The sequence below is a fragment of the Ixodes scapularis genome, unplaced genomic scaffold (assembly GCF_016920785.2).
Source record: "Ixodes scapularis isolate PalLabHiFi unplaced genomic scaffold, ASM1692078v2 PGA_scaffold5__190_contigs__length_132052651, whole genome shotgun sequence".
Lineage (NCBI taxonomy): Eukaryota > Metazoa > Arthropoda > Arachnida > Ixodida > Ixodidae > Ixodes > Ixodes scapularis.
The window spans coordinates 88,282,958-88,309,444 of NW_024609880.1; the positions used below are offsets into that span (position 1 = coordinate 88,282,958).

General features: G+C 45.5%; 1 protein-coding gene across 1 annotated transcript; it reads right to left on the reverse strand.

Annotated features, from left to right (window-relative positions):
* Positions 1-363: 363 nt before the first annotated feature.
* On the reverse strand, positions 364-26,453 carry LOC8024415 (ADP-ribosylation factor-like protein 5B). The gene is made up of 6 exons (XM_029969307.4): positions 26,159-26,453; positions 22,373-22,433; positions 12,901-13,048; positions 10,151-10,234; positions 6,677-6,828; positions 364-1,430 (listed from the first exon to the last, which is right to left on the reverse strand). The coding sequence occupies exons 1-6, from the start codon at positions 26,202-26,204 to the stop codon at positions 1,379-1,381; spliced, it is 543 nt and encodes a 180-aa protein (XP_029825167.1). The 5' UTR covers positions 26,205-26,453; the 3' UTR covers positions 364-1,378.
* Between the last annotated feature and the right edge of the window lie 34 nt (positions 26,454-26,487).

Consider the following 26,487-nt stretch of genomic DNA (forward strand, 5'->3'; position numbering starts at 1 on the left):
TGTAGTGTACTCTACCAAGACGCTCGTTAGAAATATAACAACTGCCTTATTTGTTTGAATATATCTCGAGGTTCACATTTATGGCACTCAATTTTAAGATCTGGGATCTCACTAGAGTTCCAGTTTCCGAGACTATTGAGCCAGTCGAGCTGCACAGACATGTTGACTGTTTCTCCTAGCATGCCAGCGCAAAGTAGGGAAGCCCGACGTAAGCAGGCCAGTGCAAAGTTGTTAAGTTCGATGGCAGAGCTCTAGTGCACAGCACTGAAGCTTGATGCAAGAAATCGGAGAATTCTGAAGTACTGCAAATCGAACCAAATAGCAAACACTATTAGCAAATTATTTGAATATTTGCACACCTCTATTTGAAATACATCCAACGTTTGTATGTAACATGAAACTCAATCTAAATAAAATGCAATTATTTCTTGCATCGTTTACACCTTCTGCAAATTCTTATCACATTCGGGCGCAAAGTCCACCCGACAGGAGCAGGCACGAGTATTCCGTTCCTACTCAACGAAATGTAGCAAGCCTCAACATGGGTCGGTGAAGCAACACAAACCACACAAAAAAGTGAAAACAATATTTTGAGTAGTCCACCTTCTTTTATTGTAATAATTAATGGATGTTCGTCAAATCCTAGGTACCTTAGAGGCTCGTTCGGAGAAGGAAAAAGGCCGTGGAATGAGGCGACTGCGAACTGAGATTTAAAAAGATAAGGCGCACGACAACCGAAGTTGTTCGAATTACAAAAGCACAAAGAAGCGAGACTCTTCTTTCTCTGCAAACTAGACGACCTGCGGCGGCACTGGCAGGTCGATTGCGTGACGCACCGCAGTTTGAAAGCTAAAACAAAACGCTGCCCGCGGCTAAAATCGCCGAATCGAAACGGTCAAAAGATTCGAGCACGATGACGCAAGATCAGAGCAAAGGCGCGTCGGGGGAAAAGGCGACGCGGCACCGCCGAGCCGACGACCCCGCCTACCCCGGCGGCCGCACAAAGAACGGCGCGCGCCAGGTCGCAGATAGTGCTAGTTTATGCAGTAATAAAAAATAGTCCACAACGTCCTTATGTACACGAGTCAAAGAGAAGCAAGCAGTCCGGGTGCCTCTCCGCAGACGTCCGTAATATGTACATCGTAAGCACTGCGACACTTCGGAGAGCGCGACCACAGCGGTGGAGCAAAGCTCGTTGCGTCGTACCGAGACCTTCGTTGTCGTCACCGCGGTGAATCTGTGCCGCGCACACCTCGCACCATTCCTGGGAGGCCGATGGCGGACGCCAACAAAGCCGGGGTGGTGCCGGTGATGACCCGGTTCGCGGGGGTGGCACTGTATCGCAGTATGGTCCGTTTCTCTAGGAAGACAGCCGCTATCACTTCTTGTGCCTGAGCTGAGAGTAGACCCATTCCAGTCCTTGGTACAACCTGCAACGATAGAACGGTCAAAAGGCCTCGTTGGCGAATGCTTTAGACGAGTACAGTGGTGGAAATGACAAGTGGTGATTCGGAGCTGCTCTTGTAGCAGAGAAAAAACGGGTTCTGGAGCAGAGATTCCCACTTTTGTCGCAAATGATTTGGAGCTATCATGACAGAAAATTTTATGCCATCTCTTTGAAAGTTAGCTTGTGGGGACAACCAGTTGTTGGAGTGTTGGGAGACTATTTAAAGTGTCATACCTACGGGAACCTGGCCATACAGATATTTATTTATTTACTGAACAATCATACGGCGGTAATATTGCAGATGTCTCAATTAACCTGTTAGCAGTACCAATGGCGTCCTCGGTTTGTGTTTGACATGAAAATATGTTTTTGGCTACTTTGTAGGGTGTATATTACGCTGCTTTTGCTTCTACCCCACCTGCTACTGTTTAGAAAGCAGTACTCTAACCGATCACAATGAGTAGTGCTAGCTATTCATTGCGATCGATGTGAGCATTGTTAGCACAAAAACCGACAACTCCTCGTTAGGTATAATGGATTTTGGGTTGAAAGGAAATTTAAAGTGAATAATGGTTTTGGCCGAATATTTTTTAATCAAATCTTGAATAGTTGCTGCACCCTTCTCCACGCCTTTCACAGCTGAACCCGCAAAGGTTGTTCCCAAGCCTCTAACTGCCCACTTATGAGCTCTTAAATTTAATCTAGCTATATTTATAGAATGTGTCCTCAGAAAGTCTAATACCTACACAGATTTTACATAAAATTAAACCTATAAAGGAGCCTAGCCATACCTGATTGAGGGGATTTATAAATCTTTTTGCTATATGCAAACATTTTCTTCGATTCTGAATTAAAAAGAAAACAAGCATAAATAATGAGCACAGGTTGTTAGAACATCGCTGCCTAACATCTGCTCTTGCATAATAGTTAAATTTTGAAAATTTTACAGCAATGCAAATATCAAAAATAGCAATGTTTCCTTTTTTTTTTTTTTTACAGCTGAGCTGATCAGGGCTAGTTTCCCCAGGATCGTGTCCGCCAGCAAATAAATGTAGACACAACACTCCGGACAGCTACCGCCACCTATGAGCGACGGCGGCAACCTTTCCACCCTGGCTTGCCTTCTTGCAGCCGGCCATTGCTTCATTCCCACCATAGTGCAGCTTTGCTGGTCTTCACCAAAATGGAAAGGCTGAAAGTTTTTTTTTTCTTGTTTTTATTACACGCGTGTGCACCAGACCACTTTGACAGTGTGTTTTCCGCCTAAACGCACGGCTCCGCTGCAACAAAGCAAGCCGCGAGATTGCGGTGTCAGCTTCCTGGATATTGGTTCTTTGCAGTGCACCGGTGGTTGAGGAGAAGCGCACTCGAGGCGGCTAACCTGCCGCAATCAACACTTCGAAAAGTATGAACTTGCAGTTCACTTTGAAAAGAATATCTGATAGAATATTTTTTTTATACTACTATTTGAATATTCGCACAACCCTACTCTTTGCACATAGTACTCAGGCACCTCCCCCCCCCTCCCCCACCACAAAAAAAAAAACAAGAAAAAAAAACTTACTAGTTTTTCTATTTTGGTGAAGAAGGAAGACCAGCGAAGCTGTACTATGGTGGGAATGAAGCAAAGGCCGGCCGCAAGTCGGCAAGCCAGAGTGGAAAGCAAGGAGGTTGTAATGTGGAAAGGCTTGAAAGGTTGCGCCATCTATGAGCGACGGCGGCAAGCAGACAACCGGCAAACACAACGGATGGATGGATGGATGAATACGGCTGAGCCCTTTGGATCGGGCGGTAGCTTACGCCACCTAGCCATTTTGTTTTACCATTTAAGCTTAGAATATTTAAATGTGAAATCTATATTCACTCCGCAGTGCAAAGAAAGTGAGGCTATGAAACCCCCTTGCCATCAGTGGATAAGAAAATACCTAGTTTTCTCTCGATTTCTGCCACCATTCACTTAATCTTTGCTTGGTAATCTCTACAGTCTTGAAATCCACTCTCCCTTCGCTGTCTCTAAAACCCAATGACTTTATTAAATCTATGTTGTCTTCGGTAGGCATAGGGTGAAGCCCTTTACAGTAGAGTATCAAGTGCTCAGCCGTCTCGTCCTCCTCTCCACAAGCAGTGCACACTGTATCAATTTCCTGGTACTTCACTCTGTATGTTCTGGTTCGCAGAACACCCGTTCTTGCCTCAAACAGCAATGAGCTTCCCCTAGAATTGTCATAAATGCTTTCTTTGGCAATAACTCTTTTGTTTAATCTATAGCTTTCCAGAGCCGTCTTTGTCTGCATTCCCTCTAGCCACCAATCTCTTTCTGTGGCCTTAACTTTCTTCTTAACTGAGACTTGCTCTTCCGTATCTTCGCTATAGCCCAAAAACTTTCCTCTTAATTTCCTAGTGCGCTGTCTCCACTTTGTGTCTACACTCCTCATGTATAAATAGCTGAAAACCTTTCGTGCCCACTCTGGACAGCTACCGCCATCTATGAGCGACGGCGGCAACCAGAGTTTTGTGTCAACATTTCTTTGCGCGGGACACAATCCTGGGGAGACTAGCCCTTAACAGCTCCGCTGTAAAAACTGCACTTTCTTCATGTTTAGTGGCATCGCCAAGAATGCCATGTGCCAGACACATTTCAGTTTCCTTTTCGAGAACAGCTCCCTTTTGGTGCAGACACGGTGCAAATTGTGTGTAAATACAGCCTTTGGAGTGGCATGTAGCAGGTTGTTCATTTTGGCACAAACGGCGCAGCAGTTCCACCACCGCGAATACGCCGGCAGCGTAGACAGTATTTTTTACTGCCGGTGCAATAATGAGTGCTGTGAGTCTGAAAGTATCTGTTGTTAGCAAGCAGATTAAGGAGAGCCTGACAACAGAAAAATTGCTAGAGAAACTTATTTTTTTGTTTTGTAGAGACATAGGCCTCTCTGCACAAACAAGGGAGACAAGCATAGTCTGCATCTCAATCGGCTCCAGGCATTTCTTCTCGAAGTGATGGAAGAAATGCTGCCATATTCACAGGCAGTGAGAACACGTAGCTGACGAACGGTGGGATAAAATGTCAAATCGGGGGTTCCAGTACCAAAGTGGCCAGTTCTCTATGTTTCTAATAATTTTTATACACTGTCAGTCACAGATAGCAGAAAAAGAGCTGCTATGAGAAACACAGAGTTAAATATGTACGCAGAACGGCCACCTTCAACCAGCAGATGCAAGATTTCCTCCATCCACTGCAAGTTTCGAGCAGAGTCGGCAAAAGTTTTTGACACACCGAAAATTCCGTGCTTTGTTTCAGAACGTCGTCGCAACACCCAAATTCGACCAGGCTGAAGCTTTATAAGCTCCCACCCCTGGCTACGCGGCTATGTCTCGTCAATACAGACTCTTTAAAGGAACAAACTGCCAGCCACAACGAACAGCAGGGATTGCAAAAAAAGAAACATGCTAATTAGCTAGATAATTAACTAAAGAATTTTCTAATTGGCTTTTTACAACTAGTAAAAAAAAATCACACGGCCAAAGTTAGAAACTTGATAAGCATCAGCTTAACAAGAAAATTTAGCGCCGCAGAATGGACGCTAAAGCCCAATTTATGGAGTTAAAAAAAACATTTGGTTTGGACGCGTTTCCAAGCTTTAGTTTCTATCGGAGCACATCTTTGCACCAGCGGTCCCGCATTCCAAGGCCAAGGCGCACACGTGCGCCACATTTCCTTCCATCCAACGAGGGAGAAAAGGGAGGCCAGGCAGGCGGTACTAGAGTAGCTGTATACGCTTATCTTGCGGAGCAGAGTTTCGCAATTGTGTTCCCAGGCGGCCATGTTGGATCCAAGGTCGCACTGCGGGATGCGACCATCGCTTCTGCAGGAGACTTGGAGGCGTGGATGGAGTGGGGCGCCTGCGGAGCGCGTGCTGCGGCGTGCGGAGCGGAGAAGATAGAGTGCGACGACACGCCGCACATGCTCCATTGTCCCGTCGTTTGTCTTCCGTTTCTCTCTATGCCCTCGGTTTCGGTAGAACGTAGTATCCGAAAAAGTGTCGTCCCTTCGCAAGGCGTAGCTGCGCGTTGTTGTCTGGTCCAAGGTGCCTGGATGTGCCGGTCATGTATCACTCCGCGAGCGTCGCAGTCTCGAGCGACACAATTGTCCTCTGTGTCATCTGCTTCCCAGACTTTGGAAACATGTTTTAGAACAACGCCATAATACTGTACGCAGTGGCTACACATAATGTTCAATGGTCAAAGAACCCTACAGTTCGTTCGATTTTCGTGTAGGATGTACATTTCACAAACGCAAAGCGAGAAATATGCTCCGCCTGAAGCTCGGCACCTGCAACGTCACTTTCCCTTATAAGGTTGGATACAGCTCAACGGACATGACTGCGTTTCCGCCAATACAAAGCTGGCAGCACAAAAAAAATAAAAAAAGGAACCCAATACTTTGGCTCTGAGAGCCTATAGTTACTTTAGGCAATAGTTGTGCGTATTGGCCTCAGGAAGGTGCATTGCTGGCGCAAAGGTGCGCTCCGATAGGAAATCGAAACTGAGAAACGTGTCCAAATTGAGTGTTTTTCTCAGAATGCCGTGAAGTACCCTACGTGCCTTATATCTCGCTAAAATGGGTTGATTTGGTGGTTTGGGATGACGCTTAGCAAGTTTCTAAATGGGACCATATGTTTATTTTTGTTAATTAGAAATTTAATTTACTAATTCCTAGATAATTATTTAGCTAATTAGTCTGTTTCTTACAATCCCAAACATCCACTGTGACTGGCAGTTCGTTTTCAAACCGAGTTTATTTTTTTTCACAGCCACCCTACTTTTTTCATTTTTGAAATCTTCATTGAAACACTTCAGTATGCAAACCAGTGCTGAGATAATGAAAACACGGCGCTGCATCACTGCTACTCTCAGGGCTGATTCAGTACCGAGTTAGCATTGCATTGTGTTTGTGTGTGTAGGAAAAATCCGGGATAGCAAGCAGTAGAGCTGAGTTAGCACTGCGGTCAGGGCCGGCTCATGGGAAGGGCAAGCTGGGTGGTCGCCCAGGGCGCCATCAGGGTATTGCTGCGCCCAAAAGTGTTTTTTTGGGGGGGGAGGGGGGGGGGGGGGAGGCGACACGGTGGGAGTTCACCCGGCCCCAACGGCGGCGCATCCGTCAACAGGCCTGACAAACTCGCTCGAAGCAATGTCTCTCCCAAAAACCCTACAGCAGTGACTGGCACTCACCCTTCCCCCGTGAGCGCACAGCAGGCCTGTATCTGCCATCGGTTCTTCTTGATGGATGTCAAGTTCAGCTGCTCGGAGATCTCGGTGGGCGACATGCAGCCTTTGATGTCCTGCTTGTTGGCAAAGATGAGCACCGCTGCCTTTGTCAGGTCCTGCACCAATCGAGGCAAGCCATTGTAGCACCTCCACAGACCCGTCGGCCCAAAGCAGATGCCACCGTCGCTCAAACAGATTCACAGAGTTGTTCGCAAAAATGAATCGAGACCTTCATGAACAAAGCTCGTGCATGTCCTCGTTCCGCAGTAAGCCGGCTGCTGCGATCAATAAAAGCGAATGAAGAATCGCAAATGTGTAATTTTAACTCTGACATCTTCGATGACACGGAATAGGTGGAGCCATTTTTGCATCACTGAGAAAGAACATGACTGGAGAAAGAGTCATGTTGCCAACTGCCAATTTTGCTTGCATGCACAATTGGCAGTGACCATTATCTTCGAAGTTCCATAATGCATGAAATGCAGTATTTAAGAGTGATTGTTTCAATTGTTTGAAGACATTAAACAGTCTTTCCGGGAGTGAAGAACCTATACACTAACTCGTGCTTAGAAACAAACCGGAGCGCCTCTAGCAACAAACGCAGACGCGACAGGGCGTGGGCAAGGAGCGCCAAGTCGCACGTCAACAAACCACTAGAATGCGATGCTGTCGGCGTAGGTGAGAGTTTCTGTGCTCTTTTTTGCATTAGAATCATTGATTCTACATCTCCCTAGCAATGTCTTGCTACTTTAGCGGCTTGAGCGAAATTAACGAGGCTTGTTACACCGCAAAAATTTGTGCAAATAATGTGACAAAGCGGCGATTCATTCTAGGTGAACGCCGCAGTATAGACGCTAAAGCCTGATTCACGTGACGAGATTCTGCTCGCTATTTTCAGTCATGACGTCACTCAAGCTGCAAAAGCGTCGACGGTTGCTTCGATGCTCAATGTCGATACTGAAAATCAGGCATAACAAGTTAGTTAGTTAGGGGTTTGTTGGCACAGCAGCATCGGGGCTCTAGTGCACCAGTCAGGCATAATAAGTTGGCAATGGCCACTTGTAACAATGATCTACATCTCCTTTACACCGAGCCTTCTTTCCAAACAAACAACCTTCAAAACTCTTGAGGACTACACTTACTACTTTTTGCAAAGTTTGTTCTACTGGCCACTGTCGCTCGAACAAGTTTGAAAGATCAGACGACACTTTGAACATGAAGACACACCCAGCGTGGTCTGCGGGTGGTCCGGATAACTTGAAAGTTTTCTCGCTTTCATGGTGGAACAAAACAAATAAATCGGACAACCACAAGTACAGTCGCCGACCGAGCTTTTGGGCGCCGGTAATTGGGACTTGTTCGATATTTCGGACCTAAAGGAAGAACCGTGGCCTACCTGATAGAAATAGTGCATATCCACGACCCATGTTTCGGACAGCTTGAAGTCCAAAAGTTTGGTTCTTTGGAAAAAATTGTTGTGAGCGATCAGTGGGAGACACCACCAAGAAGCCGCCATTTTGTATCCTATGTTGGCCGCACATGGATTGGCTTGATTTGGCAATGCTACTTCAGTACTGCTAAGTCCTACCGCTAGGTGACGCTATGCTACGGCTTTTTTTTCTTTCTCAAGCTGCATTTTATTATCATCATCATTATCATTTTGCTTAGCTCATTCACCATTCTGCACATTCACCATTCTGCAGTCATGGACTTGCGCCTCTCATCTTGTCTCGATGAATTGTATTTTCAGACTACGCTGGCTTGGGCACCATGGCCCCGTCTGTTATTCCGCCGCCGCGAAATGCCACTAAGAAGCGCGGAAAGTACTCAACCATAACACTAGAAAAGGGGGCAGCGATTCTCAAGCTAATAGAAAGTGGCCAAATGCAAGCGGAGGCGTAACCTAAAGCAAGGCACTATTGACGGCTTTAGGTTACGCCTCCGCAAGGCACTATTGACGGCTAAGACGTAATGAAGGCAAGTTTTTTTAATCTGACGATTTTTACACCGAAACTGTATATGGCTAGGGTTCTGTGGATTTGGCTAGGGTTCTGTGGATTTTTCATGTGCGTCAACAAAAACTCGCAGCGCCCCCTCTTTGTTGTCGTTTCGACCACTTGTGTGCCTAGCTTCCTTCCGCTCTTCCAAAGTGGCAGTCCCGCCGCGCACGTCTACTTTCCGCCAGGTGGCGGTCCCGTCGCACGTGTCTAGTTTTTCTGGGGCTCCTCGGGGTGGCGATAGTTGTCCATGCAAATGTATGTAAAAAACCAGAAAGACAAGTTGCCATCCTCCATTTTCAATTTCACTTCTTTCATCGTGATGGGAAAGCCGAGCAACACACCTATGAAGAGCAACGGAGGGAACAGCAACGAGAATGGCAATGGTGGCGGCGGGCTGCAAACACCCCTGACGAAGATCGTGCATAAATGTGTTTGTACCCTTGTTCAAAATTCTGTGTCACATCTGTGTCGTGTGCTAAACAGCTTCGCTGGTCATACACCGTCACAGAGTGGAATGGCTCATGATTTTTCGGACCGCTCTATTATTTGGACATTTTTTCGGTCCCTGCGAAATCCGAAAAATTGGTCGGCGACTGAATCTAACGCAAAGTGCTTCCCCCACAAGCAATTGTGGTCCGACAGTGTCTGGTTTTCCCTTTTCACGACACCTATCGAAGTTCTCGGATGGAGCGAACAGGCAGAAAACCCATTAAAACTCATCTTCACGCATTTCCTGGCTCTTTCTGGTACAGCCCCAGTCACAGCGTTTTCACGAGAAGGCAGGTTTTAGTCAGGTTTCTTCCAAAACAACACAGGAATGCCCGCCCACATGGCAACTTCAGCCCACACCCCAAGACTGGAAGTTCACCCAAAACACCACCACCACGGCGTGATGTAACAGGGTTGGGTTAGTGTATATTTAGCGGGGAAACTAAATTGGTGTACAGGTCATGGGACGTCAATTCCCGTGCTAAATTTAGCGGAAAAACTGAATTGAGATATAACCTATATGACATGTGACGTCAATTTCCCCACTTGGTGTATACTGTAAATCACGTGACATTAGGTCACGACATCAATTTCCCCGCTAAATTTAGCGGAAAATGCATCAACAGATGGACAGACACAATTTTGGGTTTGGGGTGTTCCGTTCAAAAGAATGCTTCAAAAAAGAAGGTGGTTCAACTGTGCCTGTTTCTACATATACGATTTATTTACTACTTTACTTCAATGCCCTCGGGGCCTAGGGTAATTTTAGTTTCGCATAGAATTACCAACGGGCAACCATTTCCGTTCACCAAAACGTGGACGCTTATGTTCAATTTTCGGTACTAAAATAGCGGCAAACTCACCCGCCAGGACAAAGACAATGACGGCGCCACTTGCACACAATCACAGTAGAACCCGTTCATTGCCGCTACAAGTATGAAATGCTCACCTCGTGCGACAACATCTTCCAGAGCTCTTCCTTCGTCAGGGGTAGCCTCTCCCGGTCCATGCTGTCCACAACAACTATGAGAAACTGCACGTGGAAAAATAAAAAGGACACATTGTTAGTCCGGCACGCTCGCATGCACAGTTTGAAAGCACGAAGACTCCCATTCAAACCACAAAGCAGTAGAGTCACCGATGGGACAAGAAGCACAGGGAGTCTCTTTGAGATGCCCCTGTGAAGCATTCGCTGCCTTCTGCGGCGGAGAAGCTGCGCATGCTGGCTGGAAGATCACGAGACGCCAAAGACTTATCGGAGGTATAAAACTCACACCGAAGGTGAGACAACTGAACGACCTACCTGTCGTTCTTACTCAGTCAGTGACCATACATAGTCCATAATTTTTGCATGACAAAATGCTGTATGAGGGGGAGGGGGGAGAGGAGGTCCCAGCAAAATTGATGATTTCGAAAAGGGGGAGGGGGGGGGGGGGCCGGGCCCATGGGCCCGCCCCCCCCCCCCTTTCCTTTTTTAAAATCTCTTTGCCGAAATCTCTTGGCATGTGCCCTTTGGCTACATGCCTGCATGAAACGTTCTAGCATCAGGAACATTTAGCGACTCCCATGGCGCTCTTCATCAGATAGTTTAGCACATATTATATGTGCACTTGAAAGTTATTCTCAGAGTTTCACGTACGCGTGACAGAATTTGTTATCCGAATTTGTATACTGGAGGCAGCTGCACCTCGTGGCTGCACCGATATGCTATCGGTATCTGAACTGGTGTATAGGTCACGCGACGTCCATTTCTTCGCTAAATTACGTTTGGGTGTCTACGATATCCGACAACGTCTGCACAACTGCAGCATCAGTCTGCGCATGTAATGTGAACGAAACTCCGAGAGAAAATTAACAGAAAAGGTGGGACGACGACTGCGTTAAGGGCAGGACGGCTGGACGGCTCCCAAGGCTGAGAAGCGTGCTGCGCAGGCACGTTACACCAATCACGTAGACATTGCTGCATGCCGAGGGGAGACACTGCTGATGTCACCTGTTACGCTTGCCGCGAGAAGCAAGAACAAACAAAAAGTAGCAAAGTTGATGACGTTTAGCCCAATGCTGGCTATGCCAACACCCTAGCCTTGACTGCGCTGTTGATTTCGCCTCAATGTGCTCGATTGAGTCAGCCGATTTTGGCAACTTGGCGCGTTCCAAAGTTTGCCGGACCGTTTAAGAAATATTTGACAACACTAGGCAGCAATATTTGATGTGTGGTCTTCTTAGGTGATACAGAAGAGGACTGAATTGTTTTATTTTTTTTTTTCAAAAACAAAAATGAAGCGGAGTTGTCCTTTAACGTGAGTTGCCATTCTGAGTCCAAATACTGTAAACAACTTAATTTTCGCAAGGACCTAATTTTTGCAAATTTTGCAAATCGCCTACAATTTATGAAAAATAGGTCCAGCGAACAGTGCCGGTAAAATGTAAACACATTGGAATCTATATTGAGATCCCACCGCGTCGTGAAAATTATAACCCGCAAATTATTCCAGAACTTCAGCTTTGACCTGAATTGCGAAATACTGAGCCTGCGAAAAATAACTTGTTTACAGTATGACCCTGTGCCTCTTTAATCACTGGTACCCCTCCGTGCATTGCTGTAAACTGCGGCATAATTTACGAGCGAGAGAGACGCACAGGCTATGCTCGTAGCAAGGTTGCGCTAGCTTCGAGTAAACAGTCATTTTCCCCTGTCGCATCACAGGTGGCAGCTGAGGACGCGGTGAAACTAACCCACAAAACCCCCCTCATTTTTCGCAGCACACATTCGCTAGGTTGGCAGTGTCCTTAAACACAAATGAACAGGTGCCATGCACAGAGCCCGACGTAGTTTGCACAAACAAGCGATCCCAGTTTGTTTTGTTTTTTTCTTCTAGATTTCTCTTAGAATTGAAAGGCTCCCATCAAAACTACTACTAGTATGGTGGAAGGTGCCCATTTGGGACGCTAACTTAATTGATAAAATTTGACGCTTGCCAATGTCCTTCCCCGATGCTTCCCCGATTTTGGCTCTCCGGAACCCCGCGTCTGGCAAGTAAGGACCTTTTCTTACCATGCCAGCACAAGGGGCATTTTGAATCGGGACGTCTTAGTTCTTTTAGAAGAGTGTTTTAATAAATACTCTTGGACTCTGTCCTTACTCTCGTATGTGTGTCTTCTCTCCTGCTATATTCGAGACAGTGAGACAAGATAGACGATTATTGACACAGGCGGAGGTATCTATCGAACCGACCCGTGGTAATGTAGCGTTAAACATAATCTATATTGCTGCAGAGATGTGGGAAACGCGTTACAAGGTTTGACATCTCCTTCGAGATCGCCTCCGCTTTTGAGATGACCCTCTGTACCTGTGTTGGTAGCTAGCAAACCCCACAATGTTAGCACTGTGCATAAAAGGATAAAAGGCTGGTTCAGACATTTGTTATCCTAGTGTGACCGACTGTGACCACTTATGATGGGGTGGCTGCTAGGGAAACCCGAGGTGCGTGCAATGCGTCAAACGGAACTGTCTGAACCAGCCTCGACAGTGTCGAGCAGTGTACCATAATCGTGGCAACTTTTTCTGCATGCTGCATGCACTGTGCGCTCAGTGTAAGCCACTTTTGCTAGCGAGCAGGAAGAAACCGTGGTCTAGAGACTCAGAGCACAGTCTACCAAATAGAGACGGCGTGGTTTAGAGAGAGATAAGCGTCTTGCCTCTGCGTTGGAGTAGTAGGTATTCCACGTGGTCCGGAGGGACTCCTGCCCTCCCAGGTCCCACATGATGAAGTGGACGTTCTTCCAGACCACCTCTTCCACATTGCTGCCAATGGTCGGTGACGTGTGCACCACCTCATTCATCAAGCTGCAGGGAGGTGAGAAGAGAGACGGGCGCATTGCCGCGGCTTGGACAGCAGTCTTGTGTCACAGAAAGGGCAGAATGCAGGCTCCTAACTGACCTCTGTTTCGCCTCACCGCAGAGGACTCTACGAGCCAACGAAACCAATTCAGAGTTGTGTGTGTCGCGTGGCCTTCAGGAGGGTTAATCAACATGTGGGACACTTGTTCACGTGACACATTCATAATGCTGGACTGGCTGCGATGGCTGGTAGCGTCCTCTGCAGTTCATCGTAAAGGGAAACGGAGGGTAATGCAATGCATCCCTCAGTGAGCCACTGCGTTAGTCCTTGTTCAGACCGAAGGAATGCACCCGACAAGAGCGAGTTTGGCTACACTCTCCCCATGCTTATAGCAAGAAGCCACATCCAGCTGCTCATAGAGGAATCACGACAACGTACTGATGAGAATTGTCGTGGACTTGAAGGGATGCTGAACTGAAATTTGGATTTCACAAAATAAGGCCGCAGAAGCATTGAGCGAAATGCTACAAACACAAAACATATCATACATCGATATCTCAAATGGACGGCCATATATTTGGAAAAGAACGACACGATCAAGCGAGGACTACGACATCACGATCCTCCTAAGAACGGTTGAGAATGAGGGGAAGTGCCCTCACCTCTCTCCACCCTGCTTCGGTTCACCAGCTCAAGGGGACGAAGCGAAGAAGAGAGGGAATGAGAATCCTGACAGTGCATGTCTCTTTGGCCTTGTCGGCCGTGTACGACCGCACACTTGTTTTCCAAAAAAAACGGCCATCCGTTCCGAGATATCGCTGTACGAGTGATGTTTTTAGGCTTTGCAGCATCCCGCCTATTGCTCCGTCCTTGTTTTGTGAGCTATAAATTTTGGTTCAGTATTCCTTTAATGCCATAACACCAACGGTCACCATACTGCGCCAAACTAATTTATTTGATTGTAGAGTGAAATAAAAATAACAAATACTGACGTAGCGAGCCAGCTCTATGTATAACAGTGATGTGATTGGTCTGAGCCATTTTGGAACACCTTTTGGAGCAGCCAAAAATCGATTTTGAGGCAGCAAAAAGTACTTTTGGAGCATAAGCACACATTTCATTTTCATTCATACTAGTTTGAATACCAGAGTTGATTCAAGCACATGCTGGCAGGCCTAAACAGCCACGGAGACCATGTGCCTGAACTGCTTTGAGAGCTTTGAAGCTGGCTTGGCATGTGCCATGTAGAATAGAAAGGCTATACTATAGTAAGCCAACTAACAAGGCCATGTAAATTTGTAATAGGGCTCCTACTGTCGCGCCTCATGTGGCCATGTAAATTTGTGATAGGGCTCCTACTGTCGTGCCTCATGTGGCACACCACCGATGAAGGGAGCAAGAACTCCGAAATTAGAGAGCTTTTTACTCAAATATGAAAGATCAGGTGACCAGGTCAGACCCCCGTCAATAGTGACTTCAAGAAAATGTGGCATTTGGCGTATGATAGTGTTTTCTTGCATATACGTTATGGGTATTTGTCCCTCTCCCCAAGCAGAACAAGAAATATGAACCCCACAATGGGAGGCCTCCTGTTCCTAATTTCCCCTCTTTCCACCTTATCTCCAATAAACTCACTCACTCCCTTTTGCAACATGTGAACGCAATGGCTGCTGATATGTCAGTGGAAATTTGGAGTCCAAGGGTATGAAGATACTTGGTAATTTACTTTAAAGCAGACTGAACCCTCGCCTTTGTTTGAATTCGTGTAGATCCAGAGCCCCATATACAGATGTCAACGACGTAAAAAGAAGCCTGAATGGTTGATGGCAGTATTTTGGTTAGAGGGATGGATGGATGTTACTGGCTATACCCTTTGTAGCGAGCGGTAGCTTGTGCCACCTAGCCTAAGTCTATATTAACTCGTTCCTGACCATGGGAAAAGTACCAATTTTCGAAGGATTCATGCAACAGCAACCACTTTTATTTTCTGAACTAATTTGCATATGGAGCAATATGATACATCAAAATGTGGCCAATTAGTTGTTCTTTCAGAAGAAACAGAGGTCAGCATAATCTGGGAAAAAGATTTTAAAATCTAATTTCTTCAAAACACAATGTATGTGCGGAAGGCGTATAAATGCCTAAACTAATATACCTATGTCAAATTAAACAACGAAAAAAACAAAAAAAAACTTCAGAATATAAAAATTGTGCCCCAGATCCACGGCTATTATTTCTGAAAGTTAGTGTCCTCTAACTGACGTCTATTTTTGGTCTGTCAGAGAGTTAGCCTCCGCAACACGTGCTTTTCAACGAAGGAATGCTTATACAGTCAAGACTGGTTATAACAAAGTCAACGGGAATCGGAAATCACTTCACTATATTCACTATTTCATTATAACCGACTTTGGTTATAATGAAGCGCTAAAGGGAATGGGAAATCGTGATCGCTGCGCTGTAGCCGCTATTTCGTTATAACCGGTCTGGACAGCATTGGTAAAACACTGATAGTGCATCTCACATCCCCTGCAAAATGCTTTGTGTTCTAACTTGGTTTTGTCATAGCCTTGATTTCGATTCCTTCATGTTTAGCATTTTTGTTCACCTTGCTGGGAACATAAAACATGCACGCCGGCTCGGGAAAGCATTTGAAATTGTAATGACGCTTATTGACAACCATCTGTTAAGCGACGCCTATAACATTACTTAAAGTGTCCCCACAGCACTTGAGATCTTAAAAAAAAGTATGCCACAATACAGTTAAATTATTTAAATAATGACATCTTCGTTTAATTTAATTAAACGAAGATGGCATCAAACTCATTAAACCCAATAATTTAACACAAATTAATGGGTTTAAGCCCATTAATTTGTGTTGGAGCTCAAACCTACACTGAAACCGAAACTACACTTCTTCGGCCATCCACAAGGTTGTGGAACATAATTTCCACAATAAATTGAATTTCCTGACGGCACCTGGAAACCTTTGATCGATGGCCTATTGCGCGGTCAGGAGAGATTTAAATAATAAAGGGCTGAGGACATCCCCCTGCGGAACACCACGAGTCACCGGGTAAGAGAGCGCATCTCCTGTGTTTGTAAAACATAAAAATGTATCGTCCTGTAAGGTAGCTTTTTATCCATTCATATGAGCGTCCTCCAACGCCGGTATCACGGCGGGCTTGAAATATTGCTTCATGAATGACATTATCAAATGCTCCTTTGATATCCACAATGCTGCTATTTAAAGGGACCATGAAACGATTCTGAAATCGAATGTTATTCACCGCACGTCGTAAAAGGTGTGAAAAGAAACACAAAAAAGCAAAAATAGGGAGCCAAAAAAAAAAATCTTCGCTATAGAACTTTTAAAAGAAAACCGGACTGTTTTGCGCCTTCTTTCCTTCGAAAGCTCTCTGCCCTTTCACTGCGATGCATCCGCGGAACCGCACAACGTCAGCCGAATCCACATCGCCTATTGGGTAAGAGCCTACCTCACCAGCACCATGATCATAAACAATGAATAGCCGGCGAATGTTTCCTAAAAGTTTTGTTAAATAATATGCAGATCCACATTTTGTAGCATAATTAGAGATGTGACGAAAATTGCCAAATTTGATAATGCTCAGAGCCAAGCGCCATCTATCGTGTGGTAAACGAAGCAACTACAGTAGGGCCGACAGCGTCGTTCAGTAACTTGGCCGCGAAGACCAACGAACGTTTATTTTTCTATGTTTTCTTCTCGCGCATCCCGACTTCAAGCAGCAAGAAAAAAGTGCTTGAAACAGACCACGACGAACAAGAACGCTGGATCCACAAACACCCAAGAAAAACTACAATGGCGACGAATCTACCGACGCCGACCAAGCAAGCTCGGCAGATAGGCCTAGCAGGCACTCCGACTCGGCGCAGCGTTGCTTCAACGGTACTTGGCTAAGACCGTCTGCCCACGAGCGGCTGGCGTGCTGAATGGAATATTCTCGCGCGACCCTTGTGGACCTTTCCCGTACTATGGTTTGATCGCTGACCTCAATTTTAGATTAGGCGAGGTCAATCTCTTCCCCTTGTTTTCCGAGGCAGTGTTGACGAACACTCTCGTCGAAAAGGGACTCCCGTCGATTCTATCTTGTTTTGTGTGATATAGAGCTCAAATGAACGCCGTATGGATTACCTTTGTAACACGGCATGTACACTCTGTTATTAGTATGCCATTTTTATTCTGACACGACTGCACGTCACTGTCGAGCTATAACAGTTTGTGGGAGCTACGTGCAATGCCGGTCCAACCTTCCTTTGCCAAGTGTCGCGTCAGTATCGAGTTGCAATCGTAAAAGATCGGACCCGAAGCGCTTACCAGCAGCACGAATACAGTACTTCCATCAAACGCGCGTCCGCTCCGAGTGTGAACAGGTATTTATGTGGCTCTTGCTGACACTGTCGTAGTTCAAACGTATCTTTTTTAACGTCGCCTTGCTCCTGCATCTCCGAGGCCGCGAAAAACGCCACGGCAATTTGTTTCCATCTACGTCGCTTTGCTAACGACAGACATGGGCCGCCTTTTACCAACAATAACAGTTGGGTTGACTTCTGGAGTCTTCACCGGAAGACTCGCCACACTTCCCAACAGGCATGCCGGTGTATGGGACTAGTCACATGCTGTCGCTGTAGCGCAACATATATCATTGAATGTCGCTCAGCTGCGATGTGTCCATGGCTATCACGGCGATGAGAGGCGCCGATTCAGAAAATACATCGGTGACATCAGCGCAGTAAAACCTACCGGCGCACCCCCAACTCGCCGCCGCTAACACTCCCATTCTCCTACTGCCGAGAGAACTTCCGGTTCCTGTCCCAGAGTATGTCACGACCGTCAAAATTACGCCGCAGCTTGTTTTGCGGTCAGTTGGAGAGAAAGAAAAAGTCGACATTTCATTCATTTTTTGTGTAGAAATTAATAAACCGAGACGAAAACGGATGCCTGTTCGGCATTCACTGAACGTTGAAGGTTTAATGTAAAAGTTATCTGGCAAAAGGAAAAGGTCATTTCATGGTCCCTTTAAATCTTACGATGTGGTTGTCCTTGTTGTACCTAAGTTACTAGGTCAATGACTCTGTCGAAGGAGCTTCTCACTTGTCGGAAGCCTTGCACGATGTCTGGATACAGACCTCGTTGTTCAATATACTAACCTAGTCAGCAATGAATCTATTTTTCCATAACTTCTTTCCTAAACAACTCATGAGTGCGACCGGTCGGTGCGAGCTCAATTGAAGTGGTGATTTGCTGGGCTTGAGGAGTGGAACAATTTTTTCCACTTTCTATGAGTTAGGAATCTTTGCTATGGTCCATGAAGAGCTGTGCATTTAAAAAAGAAAGTTCCGTGCATCGTTCCCCATATTTATCAGATGACTACACTGTATCAAGTCCCGGAGATGCATGAGGTTTCACAAGTCAGTGCAGCATCCAGTTCACCCATAGTGAGAAGGTCCTCCACAACTTCTTGACACATTCACGGCACAAATGTGGTGCAGGATGAAGACAGGCTGGATTGGGTTGTCTATGTTGTCAACAAAATGCAGAACTGGTTGACCACTTCTTTCTCCGAACAGTTTCCTGACAACGCCAGCGAGTGAAATGGATGGGGTTGCGCAGGAGAAAATTTGAGTCCCTCGCAAGATCTTCCAAAATTTACTTATTTCTGGGACCTACATTTTCACACATCGTCCTCCACCAATGTCGAGCGAGCTTCTCTGCATAATTCGCAGAGATCTCTAATGTCTTTAGTTCTCCTGGATTGTCTGTCTGCCCTCCAACGTATGGCATGGAGGCACTCGTATTTGGTGTCGATAGATTTTGCGTGAAAGGGACATTATGTGCGCTTGTTTTTTCTGCACAAGATACAATTATCTTTTCAATGCTATACAGTTCAGTAACTTCCTTGCATTCGTTTGTCACTGCTTCTTTGAACGTATGCCAGTTGGTTCGTCGAAGAAGACACATTTTTCGTACATCGGTGAATTCATTAATGGTAGTGTACATGAGTATGTAATCACTCCAACGAATTTCAATATCTGCAAACCATGTTGCTTGCTATGTTAGCGCTGCCAAAATGAATGTCAAGTCAATGCAACTGCTTCTTTTCATTCCATAGTAATAGGGGCTTTTAGCAAAACATTACCGCGTACCACACTACCGGAGCCTTTGAAACATGCTTTTAAGCGTGCACACGGGTGATATTGTGACCGCGGGGCGCGCAATGATTCAAAGGCTCCGGTAGTGTGGTATGTGGAACACTAACGGTTTGCTAAAAGTCCCTAATATGTTGGCATTCCGTCATTGAGGGTAGGTAAGTGATAATTATCGGCTAGCTCCGCCAAGCCTCTTCCTCGAGTATTTGTTCTAATGCTTGTCCATTGGGATGGTGGGCATTAAAATCACACTCTCTGAAGTAGGGCTGTAGTAATCACTTGATTATCAAGCCGCTCACGAAAGTCGGTATCGTCAGTACAATGTCAGTAGACTGAACGTCGAATTGTAGTTTTGCGGTGTTATACGAGACAAGGGGTGTAAGTACTGCACCCTCTTATTGCTGAGAGTGCACCTGTAAGAAAGTATGACAATAGACCCTTCCCGAAATTCAGTGCCATCTGGTGGCTCAGATGGCAGTTTAGCTTTCGGCGTACTAATGGCGGCAATGAACATGTAGTCTGCCGCATTTTATCGGGCGCCGTCACTTTCGCAAGTCAACGGCAAACATCAGTGTGCGCTTCACTGTACATTCCCTTCTCTATCTCTTTCAGTGTCGATAGGAACGAAGATGCGACGAGTCGGAGTGAAGCATCAACCCACGTAGACGCCTTGATAAAGTTCTACAATTTAAGGGGCTTTGAAGCACCTTGAGGCTACCAACAGATTGACCGGGCCCAAGCTAGAAATGAACGCTTACGCAGATCTTGCTTTCAATTCCTGCTTCGCATTGCGCTGACGTCACGAATGCATAAGCCTCGAATTATCTGCTAAGGAGCATCTTCAACTTCTTCCTTCATCAGTAAACAGAAGGCCGCTATTAGTACGGCACATATGCCATTTTTCAGACGATGATAGTGATCAAAGTGGCCAGATTGAATTTCGGAAAGGGTCTATTGTATTGTATTTAGGATAGATTCCAAATACTCCTCGTCGGATATGGACTTTGAGAAAATAAATTATGCAGTTATTGCGAACTTTACTTTTCCATTTGAAGTCGTCACATAAGCATATTTGTTTGTCGCGTGTGCTGGAACGTGTGCAGTACACATTAGATCTTTTCTAATGAACAGTCGCACGATTTGTACTATTAGCACATGTTGAGTCAAACATCTTATGGCAAGTTTGATTCAAATTACAATAATGGGGAAGCTATATTTAAAAACCACCTGTCTGAAGTGAGAAAGTCGTGATCTCAAACCTCTTCCATTCCATTGTAGGACGGAGGCCTTCTTATAAAGTTTGTCTATTGTTCTGACATGTGTCATATGCGATGCTAGCTATCCAACCAGAACAGATGAGCATGAGAAATATTGCAAAACTTCCGAGTATTCTCAATGTTCGGTATAGAGATCAAACTGAATATAATGTCATTTGAGGCGATAATCGAAAGTTTTGGAAATTTGCACAAGCCTACCGTGACGATCCGGCCATATAGCGGGGCTTGATTTATTATATTTTCAATATTAATAAAGTGAAAATAAGTTATGGCCCAACGTTGGTGCAAATTCCTTACATTTTGGCAAAATGCAGCAGGATGAGCTCAGCACAAATGGTGCAGCAATCACATCACTATTAACCGCCGACAACACCGTCATTTGACGAAATAGGATGTGCGCCCGATGGAAACGCGGAATGAACAGGAATTTGACATGCAAACAGCTCTGCAAAGCAATTGCTTCGGTTCAGCACAAGACCAATGCAAGACCATACAACATGCAAGATAATGGTGCAATGCTGCAGCATTCACCGCTGTGGAAAAGCAAAAGGGACAAAGGTAAAATAAGTGCCAAACCTCAACCTTTTGAACTATATATCTAGGTGCACACACTTCACTTTCAACATCTGTTCATAGACCCTGTGAAACATAAAATACAAGAAGCAGAGGGATGGAAAAAGGTCACAAAAGAATTATGCAGTTCACAAGAAGTCTTCTGCAGATAAATAGAAAGCATAAGATGGATTCATGTGACAATGAACTCACAAAACAGCCTAAAGGTCACCGCAGATGGTACTCTCCCGTGGAAAGGCGCACATGCCACTCCGCACCACCATTGCTGGTGTCAGCAAACGATAATGATTCCGATGCCTACGTGAACTCACAGCCAGTTTCGTAGCAATATGTGAAACTTGCTTATTGTCTATTTTAACAGTCCACTTACACAATGTTAGAAAGAACCAGGAATTAAACAAAACTTGAAGATATGCAACACTTATTTGTGTGAGAAAAACAGACAGAAACTTATCACCAGCAGAGGAGCAGCAACAAAAAAGCAGAAGGCAAAAAGCAAGAAGAATGTAACAAAATTAAAAGCAAAAAGTGTATTCTATGCAAGAGGTGCAAATATTCCAGACTCCCAGCTGCAACTACTCCCCGCCATCCAAACTCGCTGAGCCTCCCAAGCTGCCAAACATCACGGCATGAGCGTGTAGAGATCGCAGGTGCTCCAGCAGCGATGGCGAGGGTCTTAAATTACGAGTAAAAGAAAGCACGACTTAATGTCCAATAACTTGCTCGTTCTGCGAAAGCCACTAGCGCTATGTACCACATTTATTCATGAGCCAACTGAATTCATGTCAAGATGCCGTCTTGAGCAGTATCGTCTTTATGTCCTTTTCTTCCAAAGCTCTATTAGGCAAAGTATACTCATACTCATACTTCCCTTTCGAGGCAACTTCATTTGTGGAAATTTTAAAACTGGAAGGAAATTATGCAACATTTGCAACTCAAATAAATCTTCCGACATTGGTGGATAGAGGTATTTATCACAGGTGCTTAAATTTTATCCTTGCATACAACTGGTACTCGAAAAAATATGTTCAGTCCTAAATGTTTTGAAAAGAGCTAGTTTGACTGGTAGCCAAGATGGCCCTTCCTTCATTTTAGGACTAGGACTGGAAACAAGCAGCTGGTGAAGCAGCAGTGGGGTCAACATTTTTTTTTTATTCATTTCTATCTTTCTTTTTATAAGTGTAAATAAATTACAGTGTGCTTCTAATGTGAGCCCACCTCGATGCCCCACTGTAAAAATATGAGACTTGTCTGCAAGATGGAAAAGAAGTTAACCCCAGTGGGCACACTCACAATTGATAGAGTATTGTTGTCTTGCCAGCATTATTCAGCCCAACAATGACCACCTTGTGTTCTGCAAGAAAAAGCAAAAACATATGAGACCCCAGTAGCTGTGAGCCACAAAGACTCGTGCCAGCTGCTAGTGCAAGACTGCTGCAAAACTTGAGAGCAGTCTTGAGCCTGCCAACATTTCCTTCACAAAAACCGCAGCCATAGCCAAGCAAACCTCAAGCCATGGACCAAGTTCAGCAGGCAACGATGGTCTTCCAGATGGTGAAATAATTATATTTACCTTAAGCCTGTGTTTAACTGGGTAAAGGGTTGATTATTGTACTAAACGTCACTTCACCTTGATGCTGCTTTTCAATGCAGTATGAACCTTTCTATTAGACTTTTGGATTAGCCCAATGGCAGTGATATCTTGGAACACAAGTCAGTTGAAAGTTCTGAACAGAGTTCTGTGACTATGCACCTTGTCTTTGCTGTGCATTCACTTGAATGTTCCAATATAAATCCTGATTAAGCTTAAACCCAGAAGACTACCTTTTTTTTTTTTTTTTTTTCTATTCCTCTCCTTTTGAGACTTTCCTTTACTTAAATAGATTCTACGGTTCCCTCGATCGGATACATTAAAACAAATTCTGATATATAGATTCTGATATTAAAACAAATTCAACTCTTTATGAGGCAAAATGCTTCATTATTCTCTATCATTACAATTACACCAGGAGAACAAAGAACTTTGGTCTTTATATTTCTGTTTTCTGTGCAGAATCAACAACTCGAGATTTCAGGCGGCTGTCAGGCAACTTGTACAAAAAATCTCATTCATACTTCAGAGCGATGAGGAGGGTAGAAGAGCACGACATTTATCCACAATGACAGAAATATCTCAACTTGGCTTAGAAGAAACACGTAATTCGTAAAACAAGTTTTAAAGGTCTGATCAACTGATCTGTACCACCCTGTGACAATTAAGAAAACATGGTATCTCCCATTTTGTTCTTAGCCCGAGACTGAGGCAGGAAAAGAGGAAAGTTACAAAGTAGAAGAAAAATTAACAGTCTTCTACTTTGAAACTTTCCTCTTTTCCTGCCTCAGTCTCGGGCTAAGAACAAAATGGTTAACATCCACCAGCTCGCCTGCGCACTCACTACATTATCATAGTATCTCCATTTGATTTATTAGCGTGACCTGTCTTGAAACAGATGCCTGAACTACATAGCTCTATAGAAGCAGTCCACTTCCTGCAACGACACTCAATAATATGTATCCAGGGGTTGCAATGTTTCAAAGTAAACAAAAGACGAAAGTAGATGTACATCTATGTCCTTCGTTCTGTAAGCCTTCTGCCTAGTGGTACCTTCTCAACATGCTAAAGTAGACAAATTTGCATTAAACACAACACACTATTGAGAAACATAATTATCTTTCTAGCTGTGTATCAATCTTTACTCCAGTGTTTTGCTTACAAAGAGGAGCAAAGGCTCGAACCGACATAAAGGCAACTCTGCGGCATGGATGGATGGATGGATGTTAATGGCTATACTCAGAGCCGTATATGTAGAGAGTTTGGTCAATGGGAGGCGCGGGAAGAGCCAGGCGTGCACCAGACTCGGAAAGAGGGCTTGGCATGCTCTCTTGACCAACCAGAAACCGAAAAGAGTCCCCTAGCGGTGGTAGCGGCAAACACTTCTGATCAAAAGTCTATGTTCGTATATGGTTTTAAGAAGCGCGCAAGAGTGAAGTCTAGTAACTCTTCGTGGTTGAAAATAGGGTGCACATGTTGTTTTGATCATGATCATGCAGAAAGATGTAACAAACGAATGCGCAGCGCAACCTCTGTTTTGCGCGGACAGTGTGTGACCGCTCGGAGGGCAGATTCCCGGCCCTTGGCGCTTGGCATACGGATTATGTCGATCGTTCCGCTAGTCGCACTCTTCCACCATCATTTTGGATTAACGCGATTGAAACATCACGTGTACCATATTTTCAGCCATTGAGAGTTACTCCAATGCAGTTATCAGGTTTGTTTCTCGCGACCACGGCCAGGGTATTATTTCCGGCTTCTGGTTGGTCACATTCAAATTTCTGAAGACGCCCTGGAACACGCCCAGCCCGCTTTCGGCCAATGGTGCCTCCTTTGTCTCCTATACTTCCCAACGAATGGCCAAACTTTCTACATTTACGGCTCTGGCTATACCCTTTGTAATAGCCTGACAGTGATGACCCCAGTTGGCCAGACGTTGGCGGCTCAGCCTTTTTACTGCAGAACCTTCCACGGCAGCTGAATCCAGCAGATGCCTAAAATCTCGTTAGACGGCGAACTGTGCAGACCTGTTTCACTTCTGGCGGTGATGAAGAACGCTGCGAGATACAGTCCACCAAGTCCCCGGATATAACGGCGTGCGAGGTCGCGTCCGGTTAGAAGAAAAATTAAGAGCGAACGCCCGACAAGTGTCCCAAGGCAACTGAGACCCTACTCAAGGTCTCCTTGCGCAACAACCTGTTCCAGGAGATCTCTTTTAACGGATACCTCGGCGGCAGTCCATACGGCTCATCAGTTACGCTCTCTCTCCGACTCTAGAGTTGGATTACGTCAACGAACTAATCCTTACGGCGAAAATAGACTGCTCGAAGAGATATAGAGCAAAAGATTACAGTACAGCGTAGTGCGACAGTGACAAAGATAAAATAAAGGGAAAAAGAGGCGGCTTCGTTGTAAAAAATGCACCGATGTGAGTCAGAACGGTGACGCAACTAACGTATATAATAAGGTGCGCAAAAAAAAAAAAAATTAGCAAAGTTAAAGCTTTTTCGGCCGTTGAGCACGCGTGGGGGAGAAGCGAAGAATTTCTGGTATTCGTAAGCAGATGGAAATTGGTTATAGATAACGTCCCGCGTTACAGGTCGATCACTCTGACATAACTGAGCCCGCAACAGGTATTACGAGAGGTATTTCAAGCGCGCGCGCGCGCATAATGTCAACGCAGAAAAACAGCTCGAACTTGACCGACGAGTCGTCACGAATCAGCTGTTGCGACACAATCGGCCGAAAGACGACCTTTAGTGCTGCGTCTTTTTTTCTTCCTCGTGGGCACTGCGGGATCATCTGACTCTATCTTCAATGCCAACGCACTCTCAAAATGCCAGCACCGAGCAGCCTGTGACGAAACGAGGCAGCCTGCTCATCATAACGCGCAATACATAGCGTAGCCCGAGCCGAGCACAGAAGCAGCTACCACGAAAAGGCCATCTGTATCACGACTGCTGCTCTGGTGTACACACTACGGACTGGTTTTCCGCACTATCTTGTCCACTCTAAACTAGGTCAGACGGAAATGCAGCGCAACGCTTTCTTCGCAGCCTGCGTTTGGATATTTTTTGTTGTCTCGTCTTTCAATCCAGTCCCTTGTCCCGTCTCAGCGATGCAACTTTTCATAAGGTCGATAGGTTCCGGAAGGGTTCCTCGAAACAACGTAGCTGTTCGGACCGTTCGGACGGACAAGTTTGTCATCAATGACGTTCAGAAATGTGTAACGATGAGAATGTCCAAAGAGCACTGGCTGATGCGACCCAAGTGCCTTCACGCACAGCGACGCTCGTTTTTCAAGCGCGGATAAGAAGTAGGAACGAACTCGACTTGTACGAAGGACGTTATCGTCATGCCCGAATGACGGGACAAAATTAATGCGTCTCTTTTCTTTTCCGTGTAAAAGTCAAACGCGAGAAGACGGAGGTGCGAAGTTCAGTTCGCTCTCCGCACCACAGCCGCCGTCTTGGAAGAAAGACACATACCTTCGTTGGAGAAGAGGCTCCATAGTTTGGCGAAGAGTATCCCCATGGCGAGGCGGTCGAAAAATGCGACGATTAATTAACTTAGCCCTCAGACACAGCGGCCATCCAGATGCAAGCGAATTTTGTATCGGGCACCACACCAAGCATCAGGACCGACGACGAATAGACACGGGACACTGGTTTCGTAGCTACGAGATAAACAAAGAGACAACAGCAGCCGCCCGTTCGTATGTCGTAGGCCGTGCTCTGTTTCGTAGCTGCGCTGGTGGCGCGCTCTACGAAAGCTCTCGATTCCGCTCGTATCTCGTATAACGCTGTAACCGCTGTAA